Source organism: Schistocerca gregaria, chromosome 2 (assembly GCF_023897955.1).
Source record: "Schistocerca gregaria isolate iqSchGreg1 chromosome 2, iqSchGreg1.2, whole genome shotgun sequence".
In the NCBI taxonomy this organism is placed as follows: Eukaryota; Metazoa; Arthropoda; class Insecta; order Orthoptera; family Acrididae; genus Schistocerca; species Schistocerca gregaria.
Genome location: NC_064921.1, coordinates 467,270,477 through 467,291,811, shown reverse-complemented (window position 1 = coordinate 467,291,811; position 21,335 = coordinate 467,270,477). Strand labels below are relative to the sequence as shown.

Genomic DNA, 21,335 nt, shown 5'->3' with positions numbered 1-21,335 from the left:
AGATCTACAGAATGACGCTTTGGGTTGGACTGCAGTACCAAATGTTACACTGAAAACAAACCCTGTCCTTTCCTTGTGTTATCCTGCTATGTGTTTGTGTACCCTTGTGTATTTATGTTCTTCCTGTCTTTATATGTTTATCTGATAAGACTTATGTTGCAGAATTTTTCTAATACTCAGTTACATGAACTATGATGAGGAATACTGTTATCCTCAAATATAATTTACATTAATAATATGTTATTTACTTTGTAAAGATATTTAGGCATTATTTATCTGTTCTGTTTTGTTGCTCATATGTGAAGTTGATGTTTCAAAAGTTATTCTGATCTTTATGTATGTACTTATGTCATAATTTTGTAAGACAGATGTGCATGTTTATTTCTATTCTTTTGTAAGGCCTGTATTACTGCAAATGTTATCTGTACTATTATGTTCTTTAGTGATATATTTTGTGCCTTTGTTATTGTATTCTCATGTTATAAAATTGTAATTGACACCAGTTCATCAAATTAAGTAACTTGTAAATTACATTTCACTGCACACATTTCTGTTGGTCATAGTATATGGACAATATGTGAGAAGTAGGAACTGATAGTGTTTGCACGTGTGTTAATAATTCAGTAAAGGACTGGATAACAGCATTGCTGGTTGGAAGGACATTTCAAAAACAATTTTTGTGAGTGCACAAGTGGTGGTTATGGACTTGCTATATTATCCGCAAGACTCTTCAATGGTGATTGTGCGCCTGCACAGTCAAACTGATGGCTGCTGGCCATCCCTACAAGGACTACAGTGGGTCTAACACCTTTGATGACCCACCAATACCATTATTTCTACAAGGACTGCAGTGGGTCTGCACCTCTGGTGGCCCACCAATAGTAATCTCTACCAGGACTACAGTGGGTCTGCTCTGTGATGACCTACCTACCGACAGTCTTCAACATCGACTGACTCTGCTGTGGCCCATTGCCTGTCTGCATGTCAAGAGTCAGCACTGTCTTTCGTTGGAAGGACAACACTAATTCTTCAAGACTGCTTAAAAATCCACTATTCCAAATGCAAATTCTTTTATTGCTCAGACTTTGAAAAAAAAACACTGCAATTTTACTATGATGAACGATCAGGACTGTCTTTATGGACTGTGAGAAAATTTTAGCTTCTGACCAACATTGTATCAATAAGTGTGTGCATTTGATATCTTTGTTATAGTAATTATGAAAAATTTTATCAAATCATTATTGGCCACTGCCCAAAACAATTTCTAAAAATTTTTTGTGGGGAGCATGGGGGCTATGTAAGTAGGCTGTTTAGATTTTCTCATTGGTAACGCCACATAGCGCTCTGTATGAAAAATCACTGGCTGTGCTGTGCGCAGTCTGTGGCTAGTTTGCATTGTTGTCTGCCATTGTAGTGTTGGGCAGCGGCAGCTGGATGTTAACAGCGCGTAGGGTTGCGCAGTTGGAGGTGAGCCGCCAGCAGTGGTGGACGTGGGGAGAGAGATGGCGGAGTTTTGAAATTTGTAAGTATTGGTGTCACGAACTGTTATATATATTATGACTATTAAGGTAAATACATTGTTTGTTCTCTATTAAAATCTTTCATTTGCTAACTATGACTATCAGTAGTTAGTGCCTTCAGTAGTTTGAATCTTTTATTTAGCTGGCAGTAGTGGCGCTCGCTGTATTGCAGTAGCTTGAGTAACGAAGATTTTTGCGAGGTAAGTGATTTGTGAAACGTATATGTTATTGTTAGTGAGGGCCATTCTTTCGTAGGGATTTTTGAAAGTCAGATTCCGTTGCGCTAAAAACATTGTGTGTCAGTTTAAGCACAGTCTTGTATAAATTTTTCTAAGGGGACGTTTCATAAACTACGTACAGTACACTTGTCGCAGAATATGTTCAACAGGATGTCCATACAGACGAAGAACGTGACGTGTGCTCGACGTGTTACTGCTTTTATAATGTAGTAGGTTCCGTTCATCTCACTGTGCACAGTTGCACAGCCATTTTCAGTTTGTAGTTGTAGCTACGCTAGTTTCTCATTGCAACACTATACGTCAGCTCCTTGAGACGACAGCACAACCTATCCACTTATTTGGATAAACAACAGTGAGATACTTTCTTGCCTCCCGATTGAAATGCGCAGCGGCTCCGTCTTGCATAAAAAGTTGTTTTGTATAGCGAGTGGGACATTATGAAGCAGACCAACCAGATCATTTTCCAGAAACTGTCGATACACTGTCTGTCAGGCTCTGTAGAATAACATCTGCGCCGAGTAACTAATTGTCTATTATACCACATCAAATATTCACTGCAAACCTACGTTGATATCCTCGTAGTGTAGTTATGCGAGGGTTCTCATACGCCCTCACGAGCTTTCACGATGGCCACACGGGTAAACAGGCTCCTGTGCCCTCTTGAGGTGAAATGGGTGGAATTGCTGTCTCCAAAAGCAGGCGCCATGCAGTTGAGTGTGAAACGCCTACAGTGGTGCGGGTGCATATGGTTGGATCTTCATCTACCAATTACAGAACCACTCCACTCCAGTTAGGTTGACCTAACAGTGGAGCAACATGAATGCTATATTCCCTTAAACGCCCGTCCAAGCCAATCAAAGTCTGATGGTTTCGTACTCTTCTGTTTGGAAAGATTTTCATATATCGTCTTCTTGCTGCTTGTGCACTGCCTTCTGTTGCGTATCAGCATATTCACCGTGTGAGTACCGTACACAACGACTGCAGTCTATAGACTACTGACAGAATGAATGTACATAGGACCTCTGGTTCTTCTATAGTACAACTGCACGATAGATTACAACAGATAATACCGTAATCAGTACGTGCCAGAATGAATCAAACAGTACATAGTGGTGTACTAAGCAACATCAGTCAACATGCTGGCGAACGGAACACGCCAGAAGTCTGTACTGGCCCAGGATATGATGCCTATCACAAATGACGTAATGCATCACTACTCGGAATTTACTCTTTTTTGGATGTGTGCATTACACTCACGAAGTGTTACTTTTGATTCACTCGGTATATTGAAATGGAAAGAAATTAACTAAACTAAAAAGTAAATTAAATGGAGTCAATGAAGATCTGTATATCGTGTGTGTGTCAGAAAAGATACAGATTATTAAATCATTTTCTGTCGAAAAGATATGTGTAGATGTCAGACAGGGAAGGTAAATGGAACAGCCGGATCCCCGCTTTCGTCGTAGCGAGATAGGCAGGAGGACGGACAATGCGACTCCAGACGTGGGGAAGCTGACGTGGATGGCGGAAGTATTGGGTCGCAAGAACGGGTGCGTTGGCGTCGTAGCACAAACGTTTTTCGCAGTTAATGCGGTGATGTGGTCGTACCTGTGATTTGAGCATGAGTGAAGATGACCGGCTTTCGGGGATGAGGACCAGAGGAGGGGATGGAAAATTCTGCCTCATCCGTCTTAAATGCAGACGATCTTGGCTAGGCATACAGGGAAGGAATGAAACGTAGGCGGCTGAAATATCAAATGTAGGCGTCCAGTAAAGGGACCTACATAAACAATAATATCATGAAATCTTTGGACCAAATCGATTACAGAACCAATAGTATTCATACTATTTGCCGTTTACATCTTCACAAAGTCTACAACTGCGTACGAGATCTATGTGGAAAGAGTGCTGGAATCTTGGATGAATAATAGCAAAATTAATTATATTTGAAGCCTGAATAATCTTGATTGAGCACCTGAGGGACTTATCCTCTTGCAATGAAAAGAGAGGAAGATCTTGCAAGCTATACTGGGTCTAAAATATCACAATAAGATAAGAACGAATGACTCCAAATCAGCGAAACGCATCTACGGCATCTTTGGCTGGAAACCGATAAAAAATTACCCTGATGCCTATGTGAACTTCAAAATAGCTCTAGAGGAAATAGACGTACAGGCAAAAGAAACACAAATCTGGAACTTCTTTGAACAGCTGTAGCACCATTTGGGACTTTTCGACGCCAGAACCGACCAAGAGATGAGCGTTTTGGTATACTCAGTAAATTAATGAAAAACATCTAACTTACGCGAGTGAGTAATACCTGGGAACTACCACGTTGGTATCAACTGCCACTATTCCGTCAATCGACCTACATCACTGTTTAAATACAACGTTTTAACTAACTTTCCTACCACTAAATTCTCAGGTGAAATACTTTTTAAAAAGACATAACTATGCCTCAGTGACTGTTCTAAAATTTGTTTCTATCTATTTGTAACAGTAACTGATGGTTTCTATACTCGTTATCTATGCTCGTTAGCAGGTACGCATTCTAAGCGTTTGAAAATGACGTAAATTACGAAACTGTAACTCGCTGTTGGTAATACTGCTAAGACGTAAAATTATAACGTCGCAAAGACAGCAGGCATGAAACGTTAAACTAAGATGAAGTGTCTTACGTGCTTGGGTATGGCGATGATTGTCTTATGCCTCGTATATGAAATTTATAGTTGCACCTGGCAGAATTCGAGAACGGCAGGACCGTGACCTGCGTCTGTGAAAACTGCTTCTCACTTTGCCCGGAATCCCTCGTTTGTCACACAGATGTGAAATCTATGGCTTCAGGAGGATCAGACTCAACGCCATGTAAGAGCTATATGGCCCCGCGTTACTAGCGCCCTGGTGGACAGAATACTGTTCGCTCAGCTGTGAATTGTCTTTCAGGCAGGCCTACGTGAGTCAAGAAAGAGTTTTTTTTTCAGCATGAATGATTTCAATACCGACAGTGTGGCGACGTCTGGTCTGGTAGCGTGGCGACCATTGTTGAGGTTCCCTTGACGTGGCGCGAGACACAGGAGTGGTGTCACGTCGTCTTTTCAGACGGTTCTGCGTACAGAGTCGTTAGGCGCATCGTTGTGTGGGGGCTCTGACGAGAATGAAAGTTGCCAAATTGAATTCGTGATCGTCTTACAGGCCTGTGTGTGAGCTGGTGTGGTGGTATGGGGTGCCACTGCGTGTACAACACGATCACCCCCGGTTCGCATATCTCGTAGTTTGGACAGTAGGCGCTACACTTCTGACGTGTTAAGGCTGGTGGCTGTGCATTATCTTTGAAGTCTCTGTGACGTTATCTTTCTACAAGATAACTCGAGACCTCATGTTGCCTGTGCTGTTCTGACGTACCTCAAAGCAAGGTCGTTCAACTGTTGCCCTGGTCAGCACATTCACCAGACCTCTCACCACTGTTTTCCTTTGCGCTTGCGAAGGTTAACTCTCGTCGCCACATAAACAATAGTCAGATGCGTTCAGACGCGTCTTTGCTAGGGCTTACCGCAAAAACAACTGTAATCAGTTACAAACACGGGGTGATCTGTTCGTGATGTCAGGAAAGTAAAACACTGCATACAAGAAACTATGCAAATTAATTTCTTTTTGACGGTACATACGTGTGTAGGAGAGTCTGCCGTTTGTTTCACAGCACATTGGCACTCAACGTGTCCGCGATTGAAAATGCGGCATAGTGTATGCTATACGTGGCGTCTATGTTGCGCCATGTGGAGCGCAGCTTTTTTTTCCCGAGTGATTTGCTGAAAAGCAGCTGTAATCTGCCTCCGTAGGTCGACTTGATTCTGTGGTTTCTGTACGTACACTGTTGACTTGACGTACGCTCACACAAAAAAAAAAAAAAAAAAAAAATGTAGGCGTTAGGTCGGGGCTATTAGCAGGCTATGGGATAGATCCAACACGGCCGCACCAACGATCGCTGAATATCTGGTTTAACCGTTCCCGCACCATGACGGCCCAATGCGGTGCAGAGCCGTCCTATTAACAATTTTGCCCAGTACCCGATCTTGTAATTATTGGACAACATATTGCAGGATCATATCACGACACGAACAGTCTCCTCCGCAAAAAAAGAATGGGCCGATAACGTTGTAGCGACGTCTGAAAGCTGTCTGAGTTTCTACGACACACGAAAACTTTGCATACCCTACGACACATTGAACCTGAGCGCGTTATAGTATGGTAACGACTACTTTCACGTAACAACCGAGACACGCTGAACGTGCTAACTTGTGTCACTTACGTACAATGTGTTACTGACATCTGGTGTTTGCGTTGTGAACTACGTGTTCCTATCTTGCCTCGGGGAGCGTGGTCACTCATTGTTTACGCTCAGTAGTAACAACACCCCGTAGATCATAATTTTGGTTCAGTGATTAATTAAAATGAAATTAGATTTCACACTAAAAGACGTTTCAAAAGTTCTACGTTTTGATCTGGCGATGGCAGTAGCCGAAACGATGTTATAAATAAAGTAATATATGAAGCGATCTAGACGGTTTCATTCACAAAATAACCACAATGGTCGTAGACTCCTTCTGGAAATTTGTTTCCTTTATTCATTTTCACGAACTGAAGACAGAAATTTAGTCGCCCACTTTATTCCATCTCTGCTTCATAAAACTTCTGCTGCTACCAAGCAGAACAAGATGAAAGAAACATTATATTTAAGAGTAAATTTACATATGATGCTGGTCAGTCGACAGTAGTTGGGAACATTCTACTAAGACTGGGCAGAAAAAGAACTTGTTTCGAAGTACGAGCAATAACAATTAGCTTTAGTTTAATGAGAAACTATTAATTGTTCCATCTTCAGCCCTGTGTCCGCAATTTGTCGTGATTTACCTGCCGGTCACGAAGCTGCTGCGCCGTGGGCAGTTCGGCGCCTAATGGCGCAACGCTGGGGGTACAGCGGCGGCTGCAGCCGTTTCTAATTACCGGCGACTGTCCCAATTGGACGCAAAGTGCTGCCGGCCGTCGTTCTCCTGATGGCTCCTCCGGCTGTTCGCGGCTCTACGAAGCGTTTCCGTGCCGGGCGGTGTTTCGCGCTCACCTCGCGGTCGTTCCGGTGTTCAAAAATAAACAACTCTCAAATAACCTGTTGCAATGCTTTTAGTATAGCGGAGCGGGTGTCTACAATATTCGCCCCACATTAGTAACATTTTGTGTGTTATAATGACGAAGGCAAAGAGAATATATCAAGGGCTATACAAAGGGACTGAAGGCAATGTCGTAGAAAGGGAAGAGGAAGTACATGAAGATGAGCACGGAGATATGATAGTGCGAGAAGAATTTGACAGGACACTCAGAGACAAAAGTAGAAACAAGGGCCTTGGAGTACATGACATTCCATCGGAATTATCGAGATCCTTGGGAGAGCTAGCAAGAACAAAATTGTACCATCTGATGCGCAACACGCATGAAACACGCGAGACACCCTCAGACATAAAAAAGAAAGTAATAATTCCAATTCCAAAGAAGGCGGCTGCTGACAGTTGAGAATGTTACTCAAATATCAGTTTAATATGTCAGTATTGGAAAATACTGACATCCATTTTCTACCGGCCGGAGTGGCCGAGCGGTTCTAGGAGCTACAGTCTGGAACCGCGCGACCGTTACGGTCGCAGGTTCGAATCCTGCCTCGGACATGGATGTGTGTAATGTCCTTAGGTTAGTTAGGTTTAAGTAGTTCTAAGTTCTAGGGGACTGATGACCGCAGTAGTTAAGTCCCATAGTGCTCAGAGCCATTTGAACCATTTGATTCCCATTATCTATAGAAAACTGGTAGAGACCGAGCTCGGGGAAGATTAATTTGGGTTCCAAAAACGTAGGAAGACTTCAAGCAAAACTAACTCGGTGACTTAGAAGATAGGTTAAAGAAAAGTAAACCTATGTTTACAGTATTTGTTGATCTAGAGAAAGCTGTTGACATTGTTGACCGGAATAAACTAAATTTGTGAAGGTAGCTGGGATAAAGTACAAGAAGCGAAAGATTGTTTAGAACTTGTGCAGAAATCAAGGCCGCGCGGGATTAGCCGAGCGGTCTCAGGCGCTGCAGTCATGGACTGTGCGGCTGGTCCCGGCGGAGGTTCGAGTCCTCCCTCGGGCCTGGGTCTGTGTGTGTGTTTGTCCTTAGGATAATTTAGGTTAAGTAGTGTGTAAGCTTAGGGACTGATGACCTTAGCAGTTAAGTCCCATAAGATTTCACACACACACACACACACAAAGAAAAAAGAAAACAGAAATCAAGACAGCAATAATAGTCTTAGGACACGAAAAGGAAGCAATGGTCGACAAGGCAGTGAGACAAGGTTGTAGCCTGTCCGCCATGTTATTCAATCTGTACACTGAGCAAGCAATAAATAAGACCAAGAAAAAATTTAGAAAGGGAATTAACGTTCGGGGGGAAGAAATGAAACTTTGAGATTTCCCGATGACGCTGTAGTTCTGTCAGAGACGGCAAAAGACCTGGAGGAGCAATTGAACGCAATGTTCAGTGTCTCGAAGACATTGTAAGTTGAACATCAATAAAAGTAAAACAAGACTAATGGGATGCGTTCGAAGAAAAACAGTGATGCTGAGGGACTTAGATTGACATGAATTTTACAAAATAAGTTTAGATTTTCAAAGAAGAAAGGATGTTAAATTCAGTGTGTCTCTGGCAAGGAAAGCAATTCTGAAAAAGACGAAATTGTTAACAATAGAAATCTAAGAGTTAGGAAGTCTTTTCTGAAGGTATTTGTTTGGAATGTAGCCTTGTACAGAAGTGAAAGTTACACAATAAGCAGTTCAGAAAAGTAGAGATTAGGAACTTTTGAAATGTGGTGCTACAAAAGAATGCTGAAGATTAGATGGATAGATTGAATAACTAATGAGAATGTACTGAGTTAAAGGTACTGAGGTATCAAGGTATCGTCAATTTGCTAATGGAGGGAAGTGTGTTCGGATACAAAGAGACTTCACACAGTAGATAACAACAACAACAGCGCTGAAAATGGGGTATTTCAGGATAATTTGTGTCTACCCTACCCACTGCGTAACAGGAGTTTCTTTCAAGACATGTCTCTTTTTCTATGCGAAATGCTTTAATATCTGAAAGGATCCTCTACAGTTCATGTTCTTAAAATCACATTATTGTTCCCGTTGGAAAAATGTGAGTTGATGGGAATGAGTAGGAAGATCAAACCTATATGTTCGGTTCCAGTATTACTCGTGTCCTGCTTGACACAGTCACGTCGTTTAAATATCTGGGCGTAGCGTTGCAAGGCGATGTGAGGTGGAACGAGCGTGTGAGAACTGTGATAGGGAAAACGAATGGTCCACTTCGTTTTTTTTGGTAGAATTTTAGGAGCGTGGTTCACCTGTAAAGGAGACTGCATATAGGACGCGGGTGCGACCTGTTACTGAGTACCGCGTGAGTGTTTGGGACCGTTACCAGGTCGGATTGAAGGAAGACATCGACTCAGAGGCGGGCTGCTAGATTTGTTGTTACCCGTAGGTTCGAACAACACGTAAGTGTAACGGAGACACTTCGGGCACTCATATGGCAATTCCGGGGGGGGGGGGGGGGGGGGGGGGAGGAGCAGGAGGGAGGGAAGGCGACATTCTTCTCGAGAAACACTATTGAGAAAATTTAAAGAAACGGCATTTGAAGCTGATTGTCGAACGATTCTGGTGCCGCCAACATATATATTGCGCCTAAGGACCACGAAGATAAGTTACGAGAAATCAGGGCTCATACGGAAGTATATAGATAGTCGTTTTTACCTCGTTCTATTTGCGATTGGAACAGGAAAGAAAACTAGTTGTGGTACAGGGTACACCACGTACCGTGCGGTGGCTTGCGGAGTATGTAATACATACTACGCAGATGTAGATGTAGAAAGATGGAGATGTAGAAAATCGCAATCATTGAGTCGCCAGAAAGAGCTGCCTTTGTTTTCATTCCTAGCACTAAGTATGAGTGAATATTTTCCGTGCTTTGGAGCGACGTTCTCTCTTGGGTTAGCGAATATTCCTTGATATTTTGTTTAAACCTTTCGCTTCTGGGTCATGATGCAAGCAAGTAAAAAATTTTGGGAGGGTGAGGGATATGTCATCATTGTGATTTGATGCGATCTACCATGATTTTCTATCCTGCGCCAATCTCTTCGTTTCATTTTAGCACTTACACTCAGTCCATTTAGTTATATGTTCTATGTACTGTATTGCCAATCTCTGTCTTGTCTTACAATCTTTGCTCGCTACATCTCCGTTTAGTTCAATGGAAGTTATTTATTAACGTCTTAACACATGTCCTATCATCCTGTCCCTTCTATTAGTGTTTGCGACACATCCCTTTCGTCCTCAAATCGGCGGAGAACCTCCTCACTCTCATCTTGTCAGTCCACCCCATTATTCAGTTCCATACAAATCTGTGACCCAGATGTATATAGAAATTTAGGTCTTTGTTTGATGATAGTAGACTTCTTTTAGCCAGGAATGCCCTCTTTTCTAATGGTAGAGTGATTTTCATATCCTCCTTGCCTTGTCCATAATGCAGACAAATTTTTTCACTTCTTCTAATAAGACGTCAGTAATTTTAATGAGTAATTCGCCGCTAATCCCGTTTCCTCTACTACTCACTTCATTCGCTTTTTTTTAGTTTACTCTCAGTCTATGTTGTGTACTCAGTAGAACGTCCACTCCGTTCAGCAGATCCTATAATTCTTACTTTGGTTTGCTGAGAATAGCAGTGCATTAATTTACCATGAAAAGAGGATTATTTTCATGCAGCAACAGATTTAGAACAATGGAGCCTCTTCTTGTTGACAGTTCTTTATAGGGAAACAATCGAAGAAAGTGCTTTTTAAAGTCTATGCAGGGCTGTGAACATTTTCTTAGCGACTCACAGCAGTACAGCGCAGTGTACGGAAGTGGTATCGTTATCAAGGCCAACATTTATTTTCGTCATGCTCCTGAAAAAAAGTATCAGTGTGTTTGTAAAGGTCACATTAGTGTAGCCGAATATAAACCTTAGGTAACTGCAACCAACGTAAAGCTGTGTGTACCTCTACTCAAATCTGCACCCTGCACAGACTCCATACCAGTACCATCCATACGGTCACGTGGACAAGGAGACGGCCATCCTAGGCTCAAGTCAGATTCGTGCGCTCCAGTATCCGATACAGCTAAGCCCGACAGTCTCGTAACAACTGGTTCCACTTACATATTCCCTGTACGAGCCCAAATATTGGAGTATCACAGACCCTTTTCCCAGAGGCCGCTTCTTCTACTTGTTCGGACTTACATGATGATGATTTCGCGTCGACGCTCAAGCTTGCCATTTACTTTCACATTTCCACTTCGTCTGGCTGCTCTATACGGCCCAGCTTGGCGCAACAATGATCTTTTCGGTCATTGAAGACTGCTGCTTCACTGCTTCCATTTTAATCACTTAATACTAATGCACTGTCCTACAGGTCCTTCTTTCAGGATGCTGCAATTTTCAAATAAGTAAGTGTAGAAAGAAAACAAACAGTTACGACTTGTAGCTACTTCTCGTGTTTCATAACAGCGTAAGAATATTTTGGGGCACAAAAGTGATGGTGTACCACTATGCTGCCGAGCGTCACCCTTCGGCATTATAGTGACTCTACCCTCCTCGCACCTCCCCTCTCCCCTCGCAACGTCTACTCAAGTAATGAACTGTTCGATACCATCTGAAATTTAGCCGGACTGGAGTTGACTTTATTACGTGAATTATTTATTTCTCATCTATGAACTGTTATAAACTTTCCTGTCAAACACAACTTTCTCGTAAATATATTTTTCACTTGTATTTTGATATCACACCACGAGAATTAGTAGATACAATTCTAAAAGTATATAATATGAAAAGAAGTCTACCTTAACTGCAATAATTTGTAATTTTCAGTGTTAACTATAAACGAAATATCTGTTTCCATTTATAATTTCGTTAATGTTGCCATCGATAACGAAACTGATATAATGAAATGAGAGGAAGCCCTATTTTTAATACGTTTGTTGTTAACCATTCGGTCTATAAATCTTTACGTAAATAATTATTTTCTGAAAACAATATTTAAATCAAAACCGGCAAATAATGAAAGCCACCTTAATGTGAAATTTATTTTCGGTTCTAGAAGATTCTGGAAGTTGAATCCATGGCTAATGGTTCAAATGGCTCTGACCACTATGGGACTTAACATCTATGGTCATCAGTCCCCTAGAACTTAGAACTACTTAAACCTAACTAACCTAAGGACAACACACAACACCCAGTCATCACGAGGCACAGAAAATCCCTGACCCGCCGGGAATCGAACCCGGGCGTGGGAAGCGAGAACGCTACCGCACGACCACGAGCTGCGGACAATGTATAATATACTCGTATACACAATTTTTAGACGGCAAGTGCGTCAGAGTTGGATTAGCATTTTTAGAATTTGGTTCATGTTGCTCTCAGCTTATGATCGGGAAGGTTTTCTATTAAAGTCCTTGTGTTGTATGACTAAGATACCTGTTGTTTTCGAAACATATTTATACAGTATTTGTGAGAATATGGGTGCTCAACTGAGAAGATAAAAAAAGAAACAGCTGTGGTAAACTGAAATTTTTAATTCTTCAGATATAGTTAATATACAACACCGAGGACCTACTTTTATAGAGTACTACGCAGCAAGAGAGGAGATCAAGACACTGAAGCCATCTTAAAAAGATAAGTGCAAATTGTTATTGCACTGCACTCAGTCCTATGCTTAATCTAGGGAATAACTGCTATAACATGAAAAAAGATCACGTAGCAGTTTTATTATGAAGAATGATTGTGGAGCATTTAAGCGTGGTTTATTACAGCATACAGTTCGGACCTCTCGGCTGGCTTTCAGAATTACTGACGTAATTTATGGTTGCGAGGACATCCAGTTTTCTGCGTTTCACGTATGTTTCTAGTGTGAGGGAGCGACGGGCTTCATAAGTGTCGTCGATTAGCTCTGAAACGCCTACGATTACTTCAAATTTGAAAGTCAAACCACTTCTGGTGTGCAACATCATTTGTCAGATGACAATGCCCAGCACCTTTGCAGGCCTCACTAGACAGTCAAACAACACCCTGCTTATTTGAATAGATGATCAACTAATTATGGGCAACGCTGAAGGATAACACGAAGCTTCTTATCGGTTAAGAAGACTCACATTAAAATTCACATTCAAGCCCGCGAGGCGAAACGAAACGGCGACATTTCGATGACTCACAACCTCACGAGATCCGTCCACAGTAAGTTACTACGTGGCTCCCAACTAAATACCATGGATGGAGGGAAGGTGGTACAGCCCGTCCAAACGAGGTGCGCTCTAGGATCCACAAGAACGCAATTTCTAACCACTCGTCGGCTCAGCAAGCCGTATGGTGATTACGGCCAGTTGAGATGAGCGATTAAGACTGTTTGCACGCAGCGTAACATGGCCGTGGCGCGAGAATGGAATATTTGTTTGTTGTTGCTCTATGCATAGGGTGTTCATTTTAACTAAAGACATTCAAATATATCGAAAATTACACATCCGATTAAAAAAAGGTTATAATTTATAATTCCAATTTGTCTGTCTTGGAGGGGGACATCCAATGATACCACACTCGACCTGCCACCACACCTCGTGCGTGGGTGACGGGGGACAACTTTGAAATCTTCAGTGGGAACCCTATTTTTATTTATTTATTTTTTTGCAGATTAGAATTCTATGGCAAAATTTACATGTTTTGTCTGAAGCATTTTCTTCGTTTCGCCACAGATGGTGCTGCAATCGGACGAATGGAAATGGGTACACAATCATAATTTATGACATGCTACTCAATAGCCCCCTCCCTCCATTCTGCAAGGATAGGACAGGCAAGTATTTCATAACTTCTAATTGGAAATCCCATTTGCAACATTGTATTCCTCCGACATGTCGGACAGGGGACTGACTACTGGATGCGCACTGTGACCGAGGCTCCAGGCGAAAGCCACTCTACTCTTCCAGTTAGAGAGAGTGTTCAAAAGTAGTACCACCAACTTAGTGATCTGCGTTTCAAATGACCGTACACGGAACAGAAGCATATCTGCGGGAATGTCAGCACAGGCACTTCTGATGCGATCGACCATGTCATCATGGCCTGTTGCCACTTGCTGGTACACCTTATTTTTTAAATATTCCCACAGAAAGAAATCCGGCGGCGTCAAATACGACGACATAGCGAACCAATTAATAGGGCCACCATTGCCCCTCCACCGGCCACTGTAAATACGGCCTAATACCTCTAGAGGTTCAAATGGCTCTGAGCACTATGGAACTTAAATTCTGAGGTCATCAGTCCCCTAGAACTTAGAACTACTTAAATCTAACTAACCTAAGGACATCGCACACATACAAGCCCGAGGAAGGATTCAAATCTACGACCGTAGCGGTCGCGCGGTTCCAGACTGTAGCGCCTAGAACCGCTCGGCCACAACCTCTAGTGTTTCAATCGCGTAACGCGCTGCGCAACCGTCATGCTGAATCAACATACAAAGTCGAACGTCCACGGCAACATGCTGCAGCAATACCGGTAGTTTCTGTTCCAAAGACGTTCGATATTTGCTTCCCTTCACCGTGTCGCCGATAAATACAGACCAGTGACCTTGTTCCCCATGACGCCACACCATACGTTAACTGACCAAGGACGTTGTTTGTCAACTTGCCGTAACCAATGGGGAGTGTCTACACTCGAGTAATGCATGTTATCCCGGTTAACGCTACCATGGTATGTACATGGAGACTCATCGGAAAACTGTACCTCGGCAAAGAACGTGGGGGTCGTTTGTATTTGTTGACGTGCACGTCGACAAAAGACTACTTTGAAGATTTCAAAGTTGCTCCCACCACACACGCACGGGATGGGGTGGCTCATCGACGTGCGGTATCGTTGGATGCGTCCTTCCGAGACAAACAAATTGGAATTATAACTTTTTTGATGCAAAGTGTAGTTTTCAACATATTTCAATGTCTCTAGTTAAAATGAACACCCAGTATGTTCGGACTATTTTGCCAAGAAATTAATTTCTCCTCAACACAGCGGATTGTATATCGAGTTTGGATGGATCAACCACTAAGAGCACTGTCGGCGAAGACAACGAGCTGTGCTCAGTCTGGCAGACATTTAACCGTCTACGAACTTTCCAAATAACGCACACATCGCTCCAGAGGGATATGTTTATTCTGCGAAACCTTCCCAGGACGTGTTTTTTCGTACACCTTTCTATCCCTTCTCCGTGAGAGGGATATTACCGAAAGTGAAACGTTATAGTTTCTGCTCCATTTTCCATTTGCGCTGAGTACCTGAATTCCTACCTCCCCCAGAACGGTGGCAGAAGCGCCCTCATTGCCAGGCACTCTGTTCACTGGGCCACGCTTTAACAGGCACGCTCTTTGTGTCACAATCTGTCAAGTGTCATTTGAACAGTGTTTTCTTTTCGTGATACAGAAAACAACCGAGTAAGAGAGGTAAATAGCAGAATTTTGCACTGAGCGTACAAACAGTTATTTTAAAATGTGTGAAACAAGGTTGTATATCAATAAGAGATACGAAGACAGCAGATAGTTTCAGATAGATTAGATAATGGCAATACAGATTTCGAAAGTAGCTGTTAAACTAAAGAACATTTCCTGGGGCAGGTGTGAACCCCAGCCATAAATTATTGGTTACGAAATGCAATTTAAAATTAAAAGGTTTGGAGAACTGAAAGAGTTGAAAGATGTGAGATCTGAATAAGTTTAAAGAACCGTCATTAGTGGAGAGTTTCAAAGACAGCGTTAGACAAAGATTGAAACAACAGAAAACAACAGGACGCAAACGGATGGCCTTGAGAGATGGTGTGGAGAAGAAACAATTGTAAACAGGCAAAAAGACTAGACGTAATAGGAATCCTTGGGCAGTTTAATTGCGGAAGAAAAAATATTTTTAAAAAGCAGCAGATTACTCAAACAAAAGGGCATACAGACGTTTAAAAATGAGATCGACGGAAAGAAGAAAATGTCAAATAAGTAAAGGCTAGAGCAGAAATGCGAAAGCTGTAGAAGCATGCATGACTACGGAAAGGACAGGCGCGACTGAAGGAAAAGAAGGACAGGTGTATGAATATAATGAACTCTGATGCAAAACCAGTACTAAGCAAAGCAATGAGGGCTAGGAGGAGCATATGAAAAAAAATAAACAACGGGAACAAACTTCAAGACAATATTGTTGAGAAAGGCGAGGAAGTAGATAAAGCTGAGATTGGAGATACGAAACCACGATAAGAATTTGACAGAGCGCTGAAACATCCAAGTCTAAATAACGCTCTGCAATAAACGACATTCCATCAGCATTACAGAAATCATTGGGAAAACATCCTCCTGCTATGTGAGATACATGAAACAGGCAAAATGCCTACAGACTTCAAGAAAAATAATTTTAAAAAATGCAGGCGGTGGAAGATGTGAATATTGCAGAAGTTTCAGTCGTGGCTGTAAAATACTGACACGAATTACTTGCAGAAGATTGGAAAGACTGGTAGAAGTCGACCACAGGGAACGTCAGTTTGGGTTTCGAAGAAATGTAAGAACCCGCAAGGCGCCACTGACCCTACGACTAATATCAACAGACTGAAGAAAAGCACACCTGCTGTATAGCATCTGCGTATTTAGAGTAAGTTTTGGATAATGTTGACTGGTGGTGATAGGTATAAAATACACGGCGCGAATGATTATCTATGACTTGCCTGCATCAATCTAACTCCAACGAAGGAAAGGAAAGGGAGGCAGTAGTGGAGAAGGGTATTATGAACGGTTGTAACCGTCTCCTGTATTATCCAATCTGTATGGTGAGTAAGAAGTAAAGGAAACTACGGACGAAATTATAAATGGAATTATAGTTCAGGGAGCAGAAATAAAACTCTAAGGTTAGCTAATGCCATTGCAATTGTGTCAGACATGGCAAGGACTTGCAAGATCATTTGAACAGAATGGAAAAAGGATGCAAGATAAATATCAAAAAAAGAAAAACGAGGGAAAAGGTATTTTGTCGATTTAGATCAGGCTATGCTGAATTAGATCAACAATCGAGTCACTAAAAGTAGTAGACGAGTTTTACTGTTAGGACAGCAGAATAAGCGACGATGGTCATAATAAGAGGATATAAAACGTAGACTGGCAACTGCAAGAAAATGTTTCTTAAAACGAGAAATTTGTTGACATCGAATACAAATTTAAGTGCTAGGAAGTATTTTCTGAATACTGTAGTGTAGTCTTGTACAGAAGTGAAACGTGGGGCCGGCCGTTGGTGGCCGAGCGGTTCTGGCGCTACAGTCTGGAACCGCGTGACCGCCCGGTCGCAGGTTCGAATCCTGCCTCGGGCATGGATGTGTATGTTGTCCTTAGGTTAGTTAGGTTTAAGTAGTTCTAAGTTTTAGGGGACTGATGACCTCAGCAGTTGAGTCCCATAGTGCTCAGAGCCATTTGAACCATTTTTGAAACGTCGTGATAGACAGTTAAGACAAGCAGAGTACAAAAGAGTTTGAAATTTGGTGCCACGGTGGAATGCAGTAGATTGGATGAGCAGATGTGATAACTAATGAAGAGGCACTAAATTGAAAATAAATTTATTGCAATTCATTGACAGAAGGGATCGGTTGATAGGGTGCATCCTGAAGCATAAAAAAATCGTCAGTTTGGTAGCTGAGTGAAATTTTGGGATGGGGAGTAAAAATTGTAGAAGGAGACCAAGGCAGGTTCAAATGGATTGTAGGTTGTAGAAATGATACAGATACGTGGAAGTTTAGACACGACAGAGTAGTGTGGAGGGCTGCATGTAGGATGGAAGGAGTGTGTTGTGAGTACTCACGTGATGGCCGGGCCCCTCTGCGGCGGCGCTGCGTGCGCCCCCAAGCAGAGCAGTCCTACCCCCAGCAACAGCAGCAGCAGACACGGCGCGCCCCCTGCGGTCTTCATGGCTCCACTCGCCTGCAACACAAGAAGCGCCTTGACAAAGCTGTTTCGTCTCCTCACCAGGGCTGACCTAGCTTATCGAAGCAAAGACGGGACTTACGGAAAAACCAATGATAACTCTAATGAACTAAGTCATCACTTTGTACGAAATTATACTTGTCAAAAGAGACACGTGAATGATTTAATATAAACTTTAAATGTAGGAAACATAAAAACTATATATAAAAGCTACAATGAAACGCGAGAATGCAGCAGTGACATTCATCAGTGAAGCGCTTGACGTATAGAATTCGAGGAAAATTTTAAAATCTACTTCAGTCCGACGTTTGTCTTTAAATTTAAAGATCTGGCATGTTCTGCTTTGGTGTATAGGGGACGCGCGCGTCTATGTACAGGGTGACTCACTTAAAACTTGCAACGCATATATTGCGGAAATTGAGTGTTAGTGATGTGTAGTTTTCACTGAATAGATTGGTAGTCAGGGGGCCGTATTTTTAGTCAGTCAACAGATTATAATAATACTTACAAAGTGTATTTTTTGTGCACATACAGACTATTTTAAATGGAAGAGTGACTATTGACATTAACATACGAAAATGCGGGTAACTAGAATTTCAGTGGTGTTTGTTAGACGAGTCTAGTGCGAGTTGTTTACGAGATAACGTATTACGAAAAATTTCCACACCGGCACTTGTTTGCGTCATTCAACATACGTAGTTGCTGGATACGATGTTATGTTTACTTATAGTGTGCTTTTTCGTTCCTTGAGTACACTGTGATTTGCTAGTTTGTTAGTGTGTGACAGTCTTAGCACTAGGTCGTCAACGGACGATGCGATTTACCAGTTCAGAAAAAGCCGACATGCTCATGATGTACGCAGATCGTAGGAAGGATGCAATTTTGTTCTTGTACGGTGTATGTGGCAAGATATCCCAATAGGTATCAACCATCTCGGTAAATTTTTATCACCCTCTTCAGTCAGTTACGTGAAAGTGGTAGTGTAAGAGCTAGACAAAGTAGCAGAAGGAAACAAGTGACGAATCAAGAGGGGAAGGTTAATACTCTTGCTCCTGTTGTAGTTGATCCGCACGCTAGCTCCCGCGCAGTCGCACAAGGAAGTGACGTGAGTCAGGTAAGTGTCCGACCCAATCTCCATCGACAGCTGCATATCTGTCAAACATCTCATCATAAAGAGCTGCACGGAAACCATTATGACAATCGGGTTTATTTGAGTACAAGAGCATTAAGAAACGACACTCCAAAAGTGTCATGTATCTTGTTTACTGATGAACCAACTTTTACCAATCATGGCCAGGTAAACCGCCGAAAAATGCACTATTAGTCTGTTGAAAATCTCCGTTGTATTCATCAGCTTCCATGGAGTATAAACGTGTGGTGTGGGACAGTGACCCATCAGCTCAAAGACGAAGCACTGAACGCGCACAAGTATCACAGCCTCGTAACCGACCATCTTCCACGAATGTTAGAAGACTTTCCTGTGCAGATTACGAGGAACCAGTGGCACCAGCATTCTGGAAACATCCCCCAGGCTGTGGCTAAGCCATGTCTCCGCAATATCCTTTCTTTCAGGAGTGCTAGTTCTGTATGTCTCGCAGGAGAGCTTCTGTAAAGTTTGGAAGGTAGGAGACGAGGTACTGGCAGAGGTAAAGCTGTGAGTAGCGGGCGTGAGTCGTGCTTCGGTAGCTCAGTTGGTAGAGCACTTGCCCGCGAAAGGCAAAGGTCCCGAGTTCGAGTCTCGGTCGGGCACACAGTTTTAATCTGCCAGGAAGTTTCATATCAGCGCACACTCCGCTGCAGAGTGAAAATCTCATTCTGGAAACATCCCCCAGGCTGTGGCTAAGCCATGTCTCCGCAATATCCTTTCTCTCAGGAGTGCTAGTTCTGCATGTCTCGCAGGAGAGTTTCTGTAAAGTTTGGAAGGTAGGAGACGAGGTACTGGCAGAAGTAAAGCTGTGAGTAGCGGGCCTGAGTCGTGCTTCGGTAGCTCAGTTGGTAGAGCACTTGCCTGCGAAAGGCAAAGGTCCCGAGTTCGAGTCTCGGTCGGGCACACAGTTTTAATCTGCCAGGAAGTTTCATATCAGCGCACACTCCGCTGCAGAGTGAGAATCTCATTCTGTTTCCAAATCGTTGGACAGAACGCAGAGGACCTGTACCTTGGCCCGCCTGTTCGCAGGATTTGACACCTATAGACTTTTTTTCTGTGGGGAAATCTGAAAGACGCTGTCTACAAGAACACACCAACTATACCCTATGATATGTACGAATTACTGCACCCTTCTCGGACATCTCCGCTGACGTTCTAACAGATGTGCAGCATTCGTTCCATACTAAAGTGGAAGCGCGTAACAACATGTGAGGGTGATTATCTCGTTCTTGTTACTGGTCAGAATCCATATAACTGGTGTATGCAGTTATGTTGTTCTTTAGTTTGTGCTACCGCAGGTAACGCACAAGCGTCGGTGTGGGATCTTCTCAAAACACGATATCTCTTAAACGACCCGCATTAGAATCCTGCAACAAATACCACTGATGTTGTAACTGACCCTACTTTTAGTTTGTTAATGTAAATAGGCATTGCTCCTTTTAAAAAGTGCAAGTTTGTACATAAATATACTTTCGAAGTATTATTACAATCTGTTTATTAGCTAAGAAAACGAGGCCCTCACTGCCAGTTCGTTATGTGAAAACCGGACATCGATAGCACTTTTCATTTCCGGAATGTGGGCGGTGCTGGTGCTATATTTAGGCGATTCGTGCTATATATATGAGTACAAGTGCAGGTATGTTTATATGTGGTGCCTTAATACGTACACAAATTTCTGATTGTTTTTTCCAGCGTGTCCTCCCACAACACGCAAACTTTACGACCTGATGTTTCTGCACTGTTATAGCTCCACCCCTCAGTGGACTATACCAGTCAGTGTAGACTGGTCGTTTTGCGACCCAGGGGAACAAGCATTAATGACTTGCTTGTACCACACACATATAAGGGTACTACTGAACCTAAAAACATACGTATTGTAATAGCTTTAAATTATTAACCTGAAAATGACGTAAATACTGATGTAATATTGTTCCGTACATCGTCCTCAGTCACCAATAGAAATATCTGCACTTATTATATATATATATATATATATATATACTCCTGGAAAATGAAATAAGAACACCGTGAATTCATTGTCCCAGGAAGGGGAAACTTTATTGACACATTCCTGGGGTCAGATATATCACATGATCACACTGACAGAACCACAGGCACATAGACACAGGCAACAGAGCATCCACAATGTCGGCACTAGTACAGTGTATATCCACCTTTCGCAGCAATGCAGGCTGCTATTCTCCCATGGAGACGATCGTAGAGATGCTGGATGTCGTCATGTGGAACGGCTTGCCATGCCATTTCCACCTGGCGCCTCAGTTGGACCAGCGTTCGTGCTGGACGTGCAGACCGCGTGAGGCGACGCTTCATCCAGTCCCAAACATG

The 21,335-nt window shown here is 42.6% G+C and overlaps 1 protein-coding gene across 2 annotated transcripts in view; it reads right to left on the bottom strand.

The window, feature by feature from the left end:
* The window catches only part of LOC126326193 (myosin-7B), a 269,934-nt gene that overhangs the window by 45,090 nt on the left and 203,509 nt on the right, over window positions 1–21,335 (bottom strand). For both annotated transcript variants that reach the window (XM_049995575.1, XM_049995582.1), the window contains one exon: window positions 17,721–17,839. In XM_049995575.1, the coding sequence (XP_049851532.1) occupies window positions 17,721–17,827 (107 nt within the window). In that variant the 5' untranslated portion in view covers window positions 17,828–17,839. The remainder of the gene's footprint in view (window positions 1–17,720; window positions 17,840–21,335) is intronic.